Below are 18058 nucleotides of genomic sequence, written 5' to 3'. Positions count from 1 at the left end.
GCCCAGACATTCACTTTTCTACCTCTTCCTACCCCCATGACTTGAACTGTGGAAATCTATGCTGCTGCATGAAATTTACTATAATTCTGCCTTCAAAACCTTGATCGATCAAAATATGTAAAGTTGGGTTTTGTTTTGGGGGGGTGGGGTTTGTTGTTTTGTTTTGTTTTGTTTTGTTTTGTTTTTTGGTCTTTCAAAACTCTGCAATACCCGATTTTTTTTCAACCACTTACCTATCCTAAACTCTATTCCCTTGTCATGATGGTGTTGCCAGAGTGACATAGCAGTCCCTAAACATTAGTGTGTCTTTCTCGTCTACTTCCCACAGCCTTTCTTCTCTATGTATCTCCAGAAATCCAAGAACCCATTCAAGTTCTTCTATGTATCTGTAACTGTCACCAAATATTTTTGTTCCATATCCTCTCTTTACTCTGAATTTTGTACTATACAGCTTCACATTGATGACATGCTATTGCAGGGGCCGTACATAGTGACAGACACAGGATCAGTGACATTTGAGCATGAAGCTCAACAAATAAATCAATCAGTAAGCTTTATTCCTAAGGTGGCTAGCACTCCTAAAGAGCACATCAGGCTAAGAGATTGAGAAGACTGAACTCTTGACTACAAGCTAGTAGAGACAGTATAGTGATCACCATGCTCGTATGCACATGTACACACACAACTTACAGGAAGAAAAGACCTGTAGATGGTGACTGAGTGGAAAGACAGTATCAGCTTATTCTGAAGCATGATGCACTGATATAAATATTCAAGGGTTACATTTGCTTTATTCAATGAAATAAAATGAATGACTATGTGTAAGCCAAGTGTCAAGGAAACCACTCTGAAGAACTTAAAGTCAATTATTTTCTTTGATCTGAGAGATAAACAAGGCAAGTTTTGGCAGACTACACAATCCAAACCTGAACAAAACCTAGCTGAAGGTGTCCACTAAAGAAACATATTGTCCTATAATTTCTCTTTTTAAAATATGTTATCTATGATTCTTAAGATTTACAAAGATGGAAAAGTTGGTTTAATTGTGGAGATTTTTTTAAAAATCAAGTTATTTGTTTTGTTCATGTGTAAGCTTTCCAAAGAAAATAAATTCAAACAATAGAAGATTATCAAGATGTGCGTGAGTGTGTATGATTGTTCTACATTCTCAATAGTAACTGTACATTGATACAAATATAAATGGATGGAATATGACTAAATGTAATGCATTTTTAGCAAAGAATGTTTTATGTAGAGTTTTACATAAATGTTGCTTTCATATTTTTACAATTATCACATTTATTTATGTGTTAATTCATTCCCTACTCTGTAAGTAACTACCTTTTTACCTTTTATACAGAGCCCAACTCCAGTTCTTCAGGCTCCTACCAATCTCACTGACTCCGGCCTTGATCAGGAGCCATTCCTGTACTTGGTTGGCCGCAAGAAGCTGCTGGATGCTCAGTACAAATGCTATGACCGGATTCATCAGTTGCCCTCTTATGAAGGAGAAGGTAAGAGAAACCATGTGAACCTATGTGTGAAGCATCAGTTAAGACTGTTTCTTCCCAAGGTATACATAGTGCTGGATAGCTGAAATGGAATAGATCCACAGTCTCACGTTATGGTGTGCCTGTGTATTTTGTGCAGCACATAGGATGAGTTCCCCACTATATTGAGCATCATTTTGGCTGGCATTTGCCCTTACAACAAAATTACCCCAGTAACTCAGCATTCATACCTAATAAGCAGGAACAGTACAGGACTGAGCGACAGCAGAGAAATGCAAATGGATGGACAGAGAATCTGCCTGAGGTGGAACCTGTGCAAACCCTGAGTTTTCTGGATAAATTAGGTATATCTTTCCTTTGTTGCCAACTCACTGACAACCTCTGCTAATTCTTCTATCATTGCCCCATCCTCAGTCCATGGGGCACTGCTTCAGTAAGCATGGTTAATCTGCGCTCTTCTCTAGAGGAATCTTTGTAACTGCCCCAAATATTTTCAGGGCTAAGTATAGTTCACTTGCTATAGAATACCAAAGAAGAAAATGAAAAATGAAAAATGTGTGACAGGCAAGCGCTGGCACGGCCTTTTAAATTCTCTTCCAAGTCTCTGGACCAACTTCACAGATTCAATAAGCTTTTGGGTAGCCTCGAACATTCTAAGATAAAAGCTACTTAGAAGGGTGGAAAGTAACGAAATATGTGTGCTCTCATATACACCGTTTACTTTAAGTAATGATTTTTAAAAAGGTTTATCAGATGCAACAGAATGATATGCTTTATTAAATTAGAACATATTCTCACCCCTATGTAAATATGTTTCAGATTTTTGGGGAATTAACCTGTGTTATCAGTTTCAATAAATAATGCCATAGCTGAATTTTTTTTTACTGTTATGAAGGTAAAGGTAGAAAAATGTACCTCACCTTACATGAACTATAAATATTTTACAATTTAAATTCAACCTCTTGGTTGAATACTTTGAAAAGGGTAAATTTTTCAATAAGTAAAAACTTATCAACATACCTCAGAGCCCTTGATTTTTTTTTCTGGAATACATTTTAGATTTCCTCTACAATTAACTAAATGGACAGAAATGCATTATTTGGGGCTGCTTGCTTTATGAGAAGCCAAACTTTGGAGCCTCTTACAAAGTAAAATGTGAACCCTGCCTGTCATCCAATGAGATTTTCCCCACTGCTATACCAAAATCATTTAAAAGTTTATTTTAAAAATGAAGAAGGAAAAAGAAAAAAGCATGAGAACGGCTCATTTGAAATGTGATTGATCATGACCGCAGCGATAGGATCCAGTCTCTCTAACCACCTCAGAAAACATTCTCTTTTCCTTAAGCCACATGTTTTCAATGCTAGTTTCTTCCTGAATTCCCAGGTCTGTATTGCAACCGCACCTGGGATGGCTGGATGTGCTGGGACGACACTCCCGCTGGAGCCACAGCCTATCAGCACTGCCCTGACTACTTCCCGGACTTTGACACAGCAGGTAAGCTCTTTGGTTTCATTTTATGTTTTTACGTTATAAATAAAAATGTGTCAAGTGAACAAGCAGACCCAAATCCACTTCAGCTATTGAAGTTACATAGAGACGTGTCACACTGAACATCACCTTTCACATTGCAAGGCATGTACATACTTATTATCTCTTTTTATACTCACAACATTTAACACAAGGCTGCAAGTGAATCCAACTCAATACATGGTGTTGAGATCTCTCGATTCAGAACTAAATATTATTTCTTAACCTTCATAACTTGTACAAGTTGGAATACATTCACTAACCTTTAAGAGCGGTCACATTGCTTTTTGAGGGCTTGATCCTGTCACACACATATTGTTAGATGCCAACCTGGAATGCTCAAGCAGGAGGACAGTCTAGGAGGGTCGGGTTCTGGGTGATTTTAAAGGCTGATGTCACTTAGTTTAGGTTCTTCATGTATACAGGGGTGAAGGTCTAGGATTGGGGCAGTTCCACAAGGAATACCCAGGAGTGGTGCAAAGCCATGCAGGAAGATTGTCTCAACCACTATCCACTAGACACAGAGATGTGAGCAGGAATTGGGACTGAGCAACTTGAATTAATAAAAGGTGTGGGAAACCCTGGTATAAACATGATCAAGGCTTGGCAGATTCAAATAAATGTACTGAACAATTTGGGCCTTAGGAAGCAGAGCACCAGATGCACCTGGTAAGGTAGACAGCAGAGCGTTATTGGGGGTTAGATACTCACTACAGGGTCTGCCTGATCAGAGCCAGAAATATCATACTCAGACACCCTAGAAGAAAAAAGTATCTGCCCCATTAAGTTAAATCTAGAAGGTCATTAAAAGGCTAAATAAGCCTTAATTAGAGGAGATGTCCAGATGATGAAACTAAATAGTATCAGCTAGAGATACAATATGTAAGTCTCTAGAAAAAGATAATATTGTTTTCCAAGGGTCAATATGATCTGACCTGGTCATAAGTGTTTTAAGTGTCTCTGGGATTCCCATAAGAGCAAGCTATGAGCCCTTCACTGAGACAAGGCTTGGGACATACTTTGGGGGTTTCCTCAAGGGAATTTCTCACTTATTACTGAAGCCAAAACCACAACCCAGAACAATAGAGATAATCAAAGTATAATTACAAGGGATGCTTTTTAAACCAATGCAAAATAAAATAAATGTCAGCATTGGCCAAGCATGCCTAGAAATCTCATTCTATTCTAAAGGATGACATAGAAAGAGCCGGTTTTGTATGGTGCCCTAACTCTGAGCTACATTCCTGTAAACTGGAACCAAAGGCTCTATAATGAGATTCCTTCAGGCCTTTATCACCTCTCCCCAACACGTGGTGCCTCGCTTATCTTAATCTGCCATTGCCTTAAAGGTGACTTGACTGGCACAAAAACCTGTCCAACAATTGAGGTCTACTATGTCAGTTCAAAAGTAGCAATGGGCTCTTGCCAAAGAAGCTATAAATATTGACTAAAAGGCATGGTCTTGATAAGCAAAGGAGAGATTTCCAGTCATAGATCCATCTTTTTAGTCTAGTTTTTAGATGGAGCCATCTTTGCTTAAGACAAATTCACTTCTAACAAAAAACATCTTAAATGTGTCTTTTTTCAACACATTTCAATTCTTTACAATTTTGTTGACATAAGGTTACATCCAAATAACACAAAAATACTCCAATGAAATGCCAGAAGTTCATTTTTGAAGAAATGCTTGATAAAAGACAGATGGTGAGGGCTGACTGGGAAGTCTTAGTGAACAAATCTATGAAAGCAAGAGTTTGTTCCCCAGCAGCCATATAAAATCTGGGCACAAGGGCACAAACCTAAATCCCAATTCTGGGAAGGTAGAGGCAAAAGGTTCCATCCAGGTTAATTAGCCAAATTGGTGCGCTCTAGGTTCTTTGTCTCAGAGATGCTTTCTCAAAACTTAAGGTGGAAAACAATTGTAGAAATCCCCAAACACATCTACCCTGGCCTCTACACACAACTGCACATATATAGGAACATGTAAACACACGTATACTACACGGAAACAAATAGTGAAAAAGTTTGTGTCAGTATTGGAATTCTGAAGAAGAATACTGCCCTGGAGTCATGTACAGTGTGAACAGGAATGGTTACCATGGAGGTCTGAGAAGCCCAGCACTTGGAATGACTCTTTCAGCCTTAAATGTCTAAGTGACAAAATGCTTCATGTTCTCTCTACGTTTAAGTTCTATGGTGTGATTCACTCTCAGGCACGGCCTGTAAGCTTCAAGCCATGACTTTTCTTGTTGGGATTTGATGTACTAATGTGTTACCATTTTGTTCCACTAACAGAAAAGGTTTCAAAATACTGTGATGAAAATGGAGAATGGTTTAGACACCCTGACAGCAACCGGACCTGGTCCAACTATACTCTGTGCAACGCTTTCACTTCTGAGAAGCTGCAAGTAAGTTCTATTTCAAATCTCTGTATTGGATAAGAATGCCACTATTTATGCATGAAAATGGATGTAAAACTGTAAAATATCTGCTACCCCAAATCACAAAAAAAAAACAACTAAACTACTGACATACAACCGACATAACTAAAAAAAAAACGACATTTTTTTTATGTAAGGAAATAGGGTTTCTGAAGGGTATTAGAGAAAATAACATTTCCTTTATTGTTGGTGCTCAGCATCAATACTTCTGTTTGAATGTGCAATCACGCCAAATATGACTGCTCTCCACAGAGCAGATAATGGGATGTCCTTAGTGCCAGAAGTTAGGCAGCATTTTAAAGAACTCATTAATATCTTTCTCCCCCTGGGAGAGTTCCAGAGCCTCTAATTATCAGACAGCAACCAGCTAAAGCTACCCTCTCTTAGTGACCCAGTTGGATAAGACCTTAGTTTTACTACTGGGTGGGATAGAGCCTCCCATCATCCCATTGATATAGTGAGGGCACTTTAGATAATTTTCAGAGGTGTCTACTCTTATTTATTAATACCTGTGCCCTTACAGGCTATGAAATGTATGTAATGTTCTAGGGTTAAAGAATGTTTATTTAAGTTTATTGAGTAAGGAAACAAATACTATTTTGTCTTTAACTATATTAAAAATCTGAAAGATTATTAAATCTACCACCAACTCCCTTACCCTCATAGCTGGAAGAAATAACATCAATATTTATCTATAAAGAGCATCTCTGAACTATCCTCTTAGTTCTAACATGTGCAGTCATTTCCTTCAAAGGGAGGCCTGTGCATTAAGTAATTACCGAGTCAGAAACTAAAAGCATTTTATGCTTTGTTTTGCTGTTGAAAAGTTTAAAAGTAGATGAATGTTTTCCTTTATTAAAACTGAAACAAATCACAGCAATATAACCAAGCTAAGTAAAGACCAGGTGACTGGTGGACCACCTTGTCACAAGAACAGATGAGGTAATCAAAGCTAGTGGGCTCATAACAAATTTCTTAGCTATCCTGCATCATAGATATATATCTATGTATGTCTATTCATTTAATGAAGTCTCAGAGAAGTGCCATGACTGTGTAGGAAACTTCATGAGTGCATGTTAATTAGGCTCATATAGAAAAGGACAAGTATTCTCATTAGAGTGTAAAGGGCAATGCAAGTCTAAATAGATAATTCTCAGTGCTGTTGTGTTTGACCTCCTCAGACACTCTGGCCACTTGTGAGGAAAAAAGTGTTCCCCTGATATGATAGTTAAAATTCTTTTCATGAGTTCTTCATGTAAATGTAATCCAAATGAATTTGAATAAATCAGTGTAGTCTTTAATTTTAAAGTACCCCAAACTTCTGAGTCTTGAGAATGACAAAAGATGGTGGCTAAATCATGAACTGCTAATTTAATTGTATACATTTAGACAGTTTTATTTCAGAAGAATAACTATCCATTTAAAACAGAGTACTTTGCAGAATATGAATTAAGCCACATGTGGTTTTATTATAAAATGAGTCAGACATAAGTTACATATATATTTTTAGAAGCTATATTCCTGGGAGAAAAAAATAGGAGTTGATCATTAGTTTTCATAAAAAGCCTCCGAATCCCTCCCCTCCCTGCTAAAACGCTATCTTGAGTTTTTATCCACTATTTTTACAGAACAGCTGTTCCCACATCATTGACATCGCCTGTAAGGATGGGAAGTGTTGTTAGGAGAAGGACAGTAGTAAAGTAAAATTCAGAACAACATGGTTCTGTGGTGTGTGTGTAGTCACCAAGTCAACTGCACAGTGGACACTGTTCAAAAGAAATTGGCTAATTTATTTAAAATCCCTAATGTCTAAAACAGCAGCATTTTTTAGCACAAATAATTATACACATAAAGACTTCCACATGCTTTGACAAGATTCAGCAAAATTATTTAATCACATCCCTCCTTGGGGCAATTAACAATAATTAAGATAATCAAAATACATAGATGTAACATTTATTGCTAAGAAGTCATAGAAATTATCCACCTTACCTCTATTATATTTACCTCCATTCCATTTTGTTCATATGAAGACCTAACAAATACTTGTAGGAATGTCAGAGCAAAAGTCCATAGATGAAAATTTATATCTGCAAAATATGCACATAGTATCTTCATTAATGAAAACATAAATGAAACAAACTCCATCAGAAGCAGATATATACTTATATACACTTCTATAACTAACAACAGTGACTAAGTAACATTAACTTTAAAATCTTGAGTCAAGATGTTAAGATCGAGAGAGAGGCAAGGTCAGAGACAGAGAGAGAAATGAGTGGATCAACCTCTTCTTTTTATATGATAAAATTATATTACGAGAAAAAGAAAGATGGTGGATGGCCAAGAAAAAGAAACTATGATGTGAATTTATGAAGGAAGATATCCTTTAGAGTCAGCCAAGAAAATACTAATGATATTTTCCAATTTTATTTAAATTGGTATATAAAGGTATATCTTCTTGAATTTTGAGCTATTTACCTCTCTTGTCTCTCCTTGTTACTCAAAGTGTCAGGGGTCAGAAGAATCTCCAAAGACTATTCATCTTCACTTCAATGGATTAGATCAAACTGTTGCAGATAACAGGACCCCAGGACTTAAAACCTGTGTGGATTGCCTGTTATAATTAGGGACAATACATTTTAATGTACTTAAAATTACTCCTTTGATATTTTGAATGATATTCATCTCAAGGAGTTTTGTGTTTTGAAAATGGCTTACTTTATTTCTATATACACCTCTATATAGAAGAATAATTTCATCCACTGTAATAGTTGTTATAATTTTAAGATGTATTTTCAAGGGGTAAACATTTATTAATTTATTCTTAGAGTTGGGGAGCACCCTCACAGAGGCAAAGGGGAGTGGGCATGGTATAGGGAGTTTGTGGAGGAGAAACCAGGAAGGGGGACATTTGAAATGCAAATAAATAAAATAACCAATAAAAAGAAAGACAGAAAGAGAGAGAGAGAAGAGAGAGAGAGAGAAATTGAAGCTTTTGTTCATCTACTTACAAGATTTTCCAACTCTTTCTTCTAGAATGCGTACGTCCTTTATTACCTGGCTCTTGTGGGTCACTCCTTGTCGATTGCTGCTTTGGTTGCTTCCATGCTGATTTTCTGGATTTTCAAGTAAGTACATTGAAAATACCACTTATTTTTTATTCTAGTATCAGCTTTATTTTGTGTCTGGTTCTCAGCAAGACAATATCATAAGGAAAATTCTTGAAGAGAAGAGCTATCCTTCATGTATTATTATTATTAATGTTATTACCAAATTCAACTTACACAAATAGCAGTGAATCTTAAAAGAGTACAGTTACAGGGATTGTAGGAACATGGGGTACTCAGCATGATAAATTATCAAGAAAACCTATATTAGATAAATATACTTTTAACTCTACCTGAGTCATCTTCAACGACTACATGCCTCCTTCCTGTAGTAATTCGGCGAACCCATAAGAACCATGTGGTCTTACAGTAAAAGTCTCTTTTACCCCAGCTATGGTTCCATCCTGGGCTGATGAGAAAGTATCTCCATTTTCTTTCACTCACAAGTCCTCAAGTTCAAATGCAACTATTTACATTAAAATCATGAGTTAAAAACTCTTGGGGCTGGAGAGAGGGCTCATGAGTAAAGTGCTTACCATGAAAGAGTACAGACTCGCAGCACCTGTTTAAAAGCTAGGCATAGCTTGTCTGTAACCCTAGCTGTGGAGAAATCAGTAAGAGAAAGATGGGTACTAGGGGCTCAGGGCCCAGACAATCACATTGAAATGGCAAGCTCAAGGTTCAATGAGAGGCAATGTCTCAGAAAGTAAAGAACAACCCAAAAAGACCCCAATATGGTATCCAGTCTCCACACTCATGCATGGTTGTACCCTCAAGTCATCCCCACACAGGAATATGTTCACACATGGATCGAATAAAAATAAGTTAGAAGCATTATGCATACAGTGAGTCTTTATCAAAATAAAGCACTCAGCCCGGCAGTGGTGGCGCACGCCTTTAATCCCAGCACTTGGGATGCAGAAGCAGGTGGATTTCTGAGTTCGAGGTCAGCCTGGTCTACAAAGTGAGTTCCAGGACAGCCAGGGCTGTACAGAGAAACCCTCTCTCGAAAATAAATAAATAAATAAATAAATAAATAAATAAATAAATAAATAAATAAATCACTCATAATTTATGCCTCACTAGCTGTTTTACCTATATTTACAAGTATAAATTTAACATATACCGCATGTATGTTCTTTATAGAGACACCACAGTTAAGTAATACATTAGAAACTAAAAAGAATTAAGTAGAAATAATTTGATTACTTATAATCAGATAATACTTAGATTATTAACTGCCATAAAACAAATGCAATGTAAGTATTTGACATAATAATCATTGTTATTATAACCATTACTGTTGGTACTACTAATGGCTGGGGAATGATATAAATTAAGAGTTTTTCTTGAGTTTTAAATACATCTAATCCTCCATGCTTAAAGTATGTTACATGTCATTAAATATATAATGACTCATAGTATAAGAGAATCCTAAGTTGATTTTTATTGAAATATTTTCTTGATGATACTAAATACAATTAACCCCAAGGGAGACTAATTACCTACAAACACATCCTGAGCACAATGACTACTCTTCCTTGATCCTTTTAGGTTTTCTTCTGTATCATGCTCACAATTCTTATATTTATTAAGTATTACACCTAAGCAATTTTAAGTGAACAGTAAATGACATAAATGAATCATCAATAAGCCACTTCCACAAAGGTTTAACAGAAGAAGGGACGATAAAGCAACAAGACATGGAGAATTAATTACAAGAATTAGGAGAGTGTTTTCAATTATAATGATCAGAACACAGCAGAGTAATCACATCACATGATTAATTTTGGAATGTCTGTTCATTTCTCAATTGCTCTTCACCATGGTAAATAAATAAATCATCATGACTCACAACAGCTTTGATTAAAAGCATGATGCTAAAAGTCTACCTTTGAGTTATTTTCCAATAATAAAAAAAAAAACAGAAAAGTAAAAGAATAAAAATTCCCCACAGTTCTAACCACATAAAATAATAAATGTAGCCTTGGCTCAGAGATAAGTAGCAGGGGAAAAACAAAACAGACAAATAACATAGATCGTCATGGAGCCATTTAAAAGCAGGATTCCATTGGGACATCTGGAAGAAATATCAATAAAACTAATTGTTATTCCCTGCCATATTTGCATATTGTATTAAGAAGTGACTTTGCCTTGTGCAGTATTCATCATTATGCTTCTCTGGATGTTTTCCTGATCATACAGGAAGACCATTCAATTGATAATATCATAAATTATTGATAATATCAATAATAATATTAAAAAGATATTGATATCTTCTTTTTCCACACTGATATGACCAATTGCAAAGATAACCATTGGCCATCTTATAACACAGCATTTATACAGCAAGGCAGAGCTATGAAGAGGGAGAGAAACATATAGCATGGTTTACAAATAGCAAGAGGAATTCCTTAAGTATGAAAACCTGTACTGAATGCAAATGTATCGCTTTCCCTGTCATATAAGACCTTACTATATCTGATGACTTTTCATTGAATTTTTGGGGTATTCAAACCTCTATTTTCATGTGAACATTAACATTAGCACAAATGTACAAGTTAATGAAGTAGAGAAGCCCAGTACACACAAGGTAGGCAATGGTTTAGCCAAGCAAAAGAATGTATTGCCATTAAAAATAACTTTCAATCTCTTACATTTGTTATTGGAAGCCACCATGAGAAACAAAAACCATGAAATGCTACTGGAAAATGAATTTTAAAGCTTTCCTCTAAAAATCTGAAGTATTAAACTATCTCTCCAAGTTTATCGTGTAACAACCCTTAATGCTTTCATGTTATTTTTTCCCAGGAACCTTAGCTGCCAGAGGGTGACCTTGCACAAGCACATGTTCCTTACTTATATTCTGAACTCTATTATTATCATCATCCACCTGGTTGAGGTTGTGCCCAATGGAGATCTGGTGCGGCGGGATCCTGTAAGTACTATCTGACTTTGATTTTAACTTTATTGTAAAGTTCACAGTACCTAAAGATAGCATGATTCTAATTGTTGACTTAACCAGTGGTTTAAAGCATAATCACATTGACTTCTGTAGTTGATTTTTGCATTAAGAAAGCCTATTAGTGGTTCTTAAAATAATTGCTACATGTTAAATGGGTGAAAATTGTGTAATAATGCATGTACTTATGGCTACCCAATAACTTATCAATTTTAGTGATCTATTAATATCTATGGGGAAAATATTGAGTACCTCTTGGGAATACAGATAATATTAGTCATACTGTACCAATGTTCCACAATAAAGTCCAGTTGGCCACTGATTTTCATTCTAATGCTTCCAGCATCAGCATTTGCAATTCCCTTAGCTGTGTGCACTTGTGCATTTACCCAGATGAATCATACACATATGGCTGGGTTCTATGTTGGTATGCCTTGGAAAAGATCCATATTAACATAGGAAATAAAAAGAACCTAAGGTCAACAAAACAAACATTCATGAAGTTCATGCCTTCTGCACCATCCTTCTATGTATTGTTGAGAAGAACTGAAGTCATTTGCCAAGAACTACAGTGAATTCATTTTGTCAGAATTGTTCTGAGGGTTGCTTACAATAATTCATGCTTGCCTTCAACTTTCTTTCTTTTTCTCTAAGATTTCTCTTCTCATATTAGTTTCTAGATGTGGCTACACTTTAGCCAACTGGGTAAATAGAAATAATAGCTAGTTGCTATTCCCATGATGCTGAAGGTCAGTTGCTATAAAGTTAGTTAAGGAAACAGTCTAATGTTGTAATTTTGCCTGTAAAACCTTGCATATGACATTGCCAATATTTGATCATGTTTGTTCTGAAACATTGACAGATGCATATTTTTCATCATAACACACATATGTGGACAATGCAGTGGGAACTGTCACCACCCTTACCCCTGAGTGCACACGAGGGAAAGATGGACCCTCATGCCAGTGAAGTGGTATGATGAGGATTGAACTTCAGAGACTCGTGACTTCTGTCTCCAGACACAACCAGCCTGGGACAAACTCACAAAGGGCGGGGTGTGGGTGGGGGGTTTGTTTTCTCGTAATTCATTCTCATCGGCTAGTTTGTGTAGGGGGTCCCATTAACTGAGCTGAATCTAGAAACTAGAGTTCAAGGAAGCCTCAGCAGCTATAGAGAGATGTTTAAAAGTATCTGGGAGGACAACGGGTTGGGAGGAGAGGGAACCAGAAAGCAGAGGCTGCAGCTATCTAGCTCACAGGACTGGCCAGGGCATATTTTAACTTTTGTTTCTCTGCTTAACTGTATTATACAAGCATCTGTAGATAGCCTCATCTTTCAAATCTGGCATTTGGCAGTTCTGCCAACTCAATGACAAAAATGCATGAAGTCTGCCCAGAGCATCATCCGGCATAACAGTGGCATAGCAGTGGAATAGCAAATTAAGCTTCTGCTTAATTTGGTTTCTTATGAAATCCACACTTTTGCCATTTGAATTTATTCATAAAATCATTATGATTCTTCTTTAAAATCCATGCTAATGGACACAAAATCTTGTCTTACCTGAAGAATTATGTAACCAAATGGGTTTTCCTTGATGACTTTTTTCTTTTTAAATGACAACTGATTGAAAGAAAATTAATCTCATTTAATTTAACACTAACAGCATCCCCAGAGAGAAGTGGATATTACCTTATTTTTAATGTTAGGAAACCAAAGTTCTGTGTAGGCAAATTTCTTTTCTATTATGAGTACTTGGAGATAGGACTCAAGATGGCCCAATCTCACTCAATCCTATCTCTCTTTTCTATATTCTTGATGATCTACTATTTCCTTATGTTCTTGAAAAGAAAAAGAAAAAGAAACAACAGTCTCATCCATTGCAAGGATTCTCAGTAATTAGCCATCGAAGTATAAGCAATGCACTAAGTTCCTCTCAGAAGCTTCTGTCAGAGCTTTTTCATGAAAGGGTTGCACTTCAGTCACTGAATAATCAACCACACTGTCCTGGGATTGGTGCTCAGTCACAGAGTACTTATGCTCACAAATAGATTTTCTCCCATCTGCTCAGCTTGCTCCCCTCCTGTTACTAGCAAAAAGAATCCTCACAGTTTATGAGATCTTGCTGACCTTGTTATCATCTTGAAACAGACTAAAAAGTCAAATTCACTACACTATTACAAAGTTTACTACTAAATTATAGGAACTGGTGGAAATGTATCCATCAAATGAGAATAACAAAAAAAAGATTTTGCCTGGTTTTAAGACGTTCTCATAACGTGTTCTATTTCACACTTCCAAATGTCTGTTTCATCCCTGAGAGGAAGTATGGCAACCAAACTTCTCACCAAATCATAAATAGTACAGACTAACAGTAAATGATTGCAATTCCAAAAGTTAACTCATGCTTGTAAACTCCTCAGCCTACCCTTTTCCCAGAAGAAAGAAATTAAGGGATTTGCTTCACTTACATTCTCTATTTGAATAGTTACAGCTTCTCAGCAAGAATTCATTAATTCTGATCCTCCATAAATAAGTGTCATAGGACTACTCACTCTGGGGAAGCAGAACTGCTTCAGGAATTCTCATAAGCAGGCACATTTGAAATGTTTCTGGTCCTTGAAGCTATTACCATCTCTGGAAGATACAATGTGAAATTTGTGTTCTCTCGCCTTGAGAGGGTATAATCTACAGCAAGTGCATTCAGGAAAGCCTAGTTTCATGAGGATCTTTTCCCATCCAGAATATTATCTCTGAGGATAATAGTAGACCCTATCATTTAGTTGTGAGGAAAAAAGATATTTCCTCTATTGCCATAGAATTGAGTATAGAGGGAAGAGCTGAGAACAAGGAAAATTCAACACCCCCCCCCCAAGTTCCATCTTTCTTGGGAGAAAAGTTCTCCTTGTCTAATGAGACAGCCTAACCAGAAACCAAAGGCTGAGAAACATGTTCTCAACACTACTGAGTCATATGCAAAATCATGCATTTAATGTTATTGCAATGCAGTGATTTGAAGAACCCAAATTATATGAAACCAAGGTTCTGCCTCACCATAAAAAAACCAAGACAAGGAAGAAAACAAACAAACAAACAAACAAATAAATAAGAGTAGAAAAGAAAACACAACAGAAAAGAACTTTCTGAAAATGTAATTTTTAGTAATCTACAAATATTTATTGAAATATAATGTGAACACTATAGCCATAGTCATAAAATTAAATAAAAGCTAGTTCACTAGTACACTTTCCATTTCTAAATGTCATATGGACTCTGTCTCCTTTAAACAAAAACACAATACTTAATTTTCAGTGATATTTTTCTCTCCTAAGTATACTAAAGGTGAGAAGTGATATGTTTTTCTACTTCAATTCACTAAATATCCAAGAGTCACAAAACTTTTCTGCCCAATAATTGGGGAATATACTAAAAAGAAAAAAATCAGTTCTTGATAACAGAGGCCACCTCATCTCATATGTACCAATGTGGCTTTGCTACTCTTGTAAGAGCTTTCATTTAGTTGTGAGGGTAAAAAAGGGCACAGAACAGCCCTCTCAACAGTGGTGAATCTCTGTGGCTCTCTGCTCCTCCAAAGGGTTTTTTTTTTTTTTTTTTGGTAGGCTTAATCTTACCTCTATTACCCAAGATGAGAATCTTATTCCTTCACTTTCTTCTATTTTTTCAAGTTAAGTTCAAAATAACTCATGCCATAAATAAGGGCTGAATAGATCCTCAGTTTACTGAGTGATATGAAAATTGCCCATTTTCATTTAAGCATTTCATTTCCATAATATCCAAATTTTCACTTTTCTTGTTCTATCTGTTCACTCAGTGATCTCCATAAGGCAGCTTTAAAAGCACTGTTCTTGTTGCATCTAAACAAAGCTGCCGGGATACTTGTCATTTTTCTAGAACGTGATGTCTATCTGAACTTTCTATCTGGCTCTAAAAGGGACAATACAGGGAGATTGGTTTTCACTGGGAACCTTGGCACTTTGCACCTCAAAGGCTGAGACAATTCTTATAGCCTCTTAGCTCAGTAAGACAAAGAGTCCCAAACTCAAGAATGGCATGACGCTCACATGTCCATGACAGTTGAGCCACCAGACTATACTGCAGTGCCATTCTGGGAGACTACAGAACAATCAACTTGAAAGTGTGCTCAGAATCCAGACACTGTGGGTTGTAAAGTCCAGGGTGCAAATGGCTGCTCCTGCCCAGTGAAGGGCTGCTGGTACAAGAGAGACCATGGAAGTAGTGACTGAGGGAAAGGCTGGAATGAAAAGTTCACAGTGGATTAAACCAGACAAGACTTACCTATTTCAGTTTCCTATGAAAATATGAACTGAAAATAAACCTACTTGCTGGGGCAATAAAGAGGAATGCTGCTATGAAATTGTCCTGTAATGGGTAGTCAACCCGGGCCTACTACTCTTCATTTTACTTAAATGGCAAAACCAGTTTTGTGGGGAAAAAAATGTTCCTTTAAAATTTGGTTCATGCTTACCCAGCCATGATAATCCTCACATAATATTACATATTATATGACTGATTTAAGAGAAAATGGTGACGACTAAGTTGCTCCTCTATTGCATATTATTAGAATAGGGCAATTTTAGTGCCCTAAAATGAAAGGGTATTCTTCTCTGAAAGTTGAGGAGCTGAAGCTCCGTGTATATGCATATATATATATATATATATATATATATATATATATACACACATACATACATATACATAAACATGTATGTATATGTATATACATACACACACACACATATATATATATATATGTTTGATGCCATCTGATCATATATGTTCAAAGGAAACTAAGAGTATAATTAAATCTAAATAAGATTTAATTTAAGGTGCTGAGATTTAAGGTATCAACAGTTCAACTGGGAACTCGGATTTAGCCATGTAAAGTACCTATTCAAACAAACAAAATAAGAAAAATTCAAAGGAATACAACAGAATCTAGACTCTACAACTTCCCAATAATTATGGTATCTAGAAATTGTTCAAAAATATGAGATATTTTTTTAAAAAATTAGAAACTATGGCCCATTGTCAAGAGAAAATACAGACATATTTGGAGGCTCATTCCTGTAACCCTAACATTCAGGAGACTAGGCAGAAAAATTACCATGAGTGGTAGACCTGCCTAGGCTATACAAGAAAGAAAATAGAATTAAGATCAACTCTTAGTTACCCAGATGTTAAAATGATCAAACTATGGAGTAGTCACTATAACTATGCTAAAAGTTGTGAGTGAATAGAAAGATAAAAATCTTAACCAAAAAGTTGAAATTACTAAAAATGAACTAGATGGAAATTCTAGAACCAAAAGTCCTGAAATGTAAATAAGTTAAATTAGATTAGCTTATTTGCAGATTGGAGGCCACAAGGAAAGATTCAGCAAAATCAATGGTTAACCAAGAGTAACTGTCCAATCTGAAGAAGATACATAAAATATCAGGGAGGTATGAATAGTCCCAAGACCATGTAAGCCAAATACATAAAAATTTAAAATACAGATATTATAAATACCAAGAAGATACAACAAAGAACTGCCAGAGACAAAATGAAGCTTAAAGGGACAACAATGTTTCAAGCATTATGAAGGATAAATAACGAATAGTGAAACATCAATACACTGTTACTTAGTGACAGGAACTAGAAAATTGGGTTAAGTATTGATTACTAAAGAGTTTCTGTGTGTGTCCAATGGAACCTACACATACCATTTTTTTAAAATGCTGGGCAAAGTAAAACAACTCTTCCAATGGGAACCCAGGAGACAAGTAACAAGATTTTTTGAGTATTTTGTCTAGAGAGAGCCATCATCAAAAGGTACCCTTTCTGGACACTAAGGGGGACATGACAAAGACCCACAATGCAAATGACATAAAAATTCAGTTTAGGAGAGTTTAGCTCAACATTATACATTTTCTATGGATGTCAGCAGCCTGACCCCCTAAGATATATCCTGATGTCTACAAATATTCTCAAGAATTTCAGTAATATTTAATTAAAATAAAAGGCCAGGAAGACTGTATCCACTCTTGAATAAGCAATTCTGGTTTATGTACTAAATAATAATATTAATTAAGAGTTGAAACACTCAATTGAGCAATATTATGAGTCATATATAGAGCCATATTCATTTAAATTGTATAAGAATCTGTTACACACCTCTCTCTGAATATTATTGGATGCAAGTCCTTAGGATAGTAGTGGAGGAGTCCAACATATGTGATGAAATAGTTATATATTAATGGCAACTGTAGGTTCACTCAACATGGAACCTAGATGTTAAATTTAATTTAATTTTAAAATTAGCCTAAACATTGAATCAACATAGACCACATATCTTTGCTGCGTGGAATCTTTCAAAAATGTCTTTCCACACGTCAAGTTAAATATTTAGAAACTGAATTATTGATTCATCCTCCCTTGATCAAATAAACACAACTTCCCACTCCTGGGTGGTTTTTTTTTTTTTTT

At 36.0% G+C, this 18058-nt stretch overlaps 1 protein-coding gene across 2 annotated transcripts in view; it reads left to right on the top strand.

Annotated features, from left to right (window-relative positions):
- Positions 1 to 18058, top strand: part of Calcr (calcitonin receptor) — a 76269-nt gene that overhangs the window by 45132 nt on the left and 13079 nt on the right. For both annotated transcript variants that reach the window (XM_021165088.2, XM_021165087.2), the window contains exons 5-9: positions 1361 to 1514; positions 2898 to 3008; positions 5337 to 5449; positions 8522 to 8613; positions 11404 to 11530. In XM_021165088.2, the coding sequence (XP_021020747.1) occupies positions 1361 to 1514; positions 2898 to 3008; positions 5337 to 5449; positions 8522 to 8613; positions 11404 to 11530 (597 nt within the window). The remainder of the gene's footprint in view (positions 1 to 1360; positions 1515 to 2897; positions 3009 to 5336; positions 5450 to 8521; positions 8614 to 11403; positions 11531 to 18058) is intronic.

This window comes from Mus caroli, chromosome 6 (assembly GCF_900094665.2).
Source record: "Mus caroli chromosome 6, CAROLI_EIJ_v1.1, whole genome shotgun sequence".
Lineage (NCBI taxonomy): Eukaryota > Metazoa > Chordata > Mammalia > Rodentia > Muridae > Mus > Mus caroli.
This window is presented reverse-complemented; position numbering and strand designations above follow the sequence as displayed.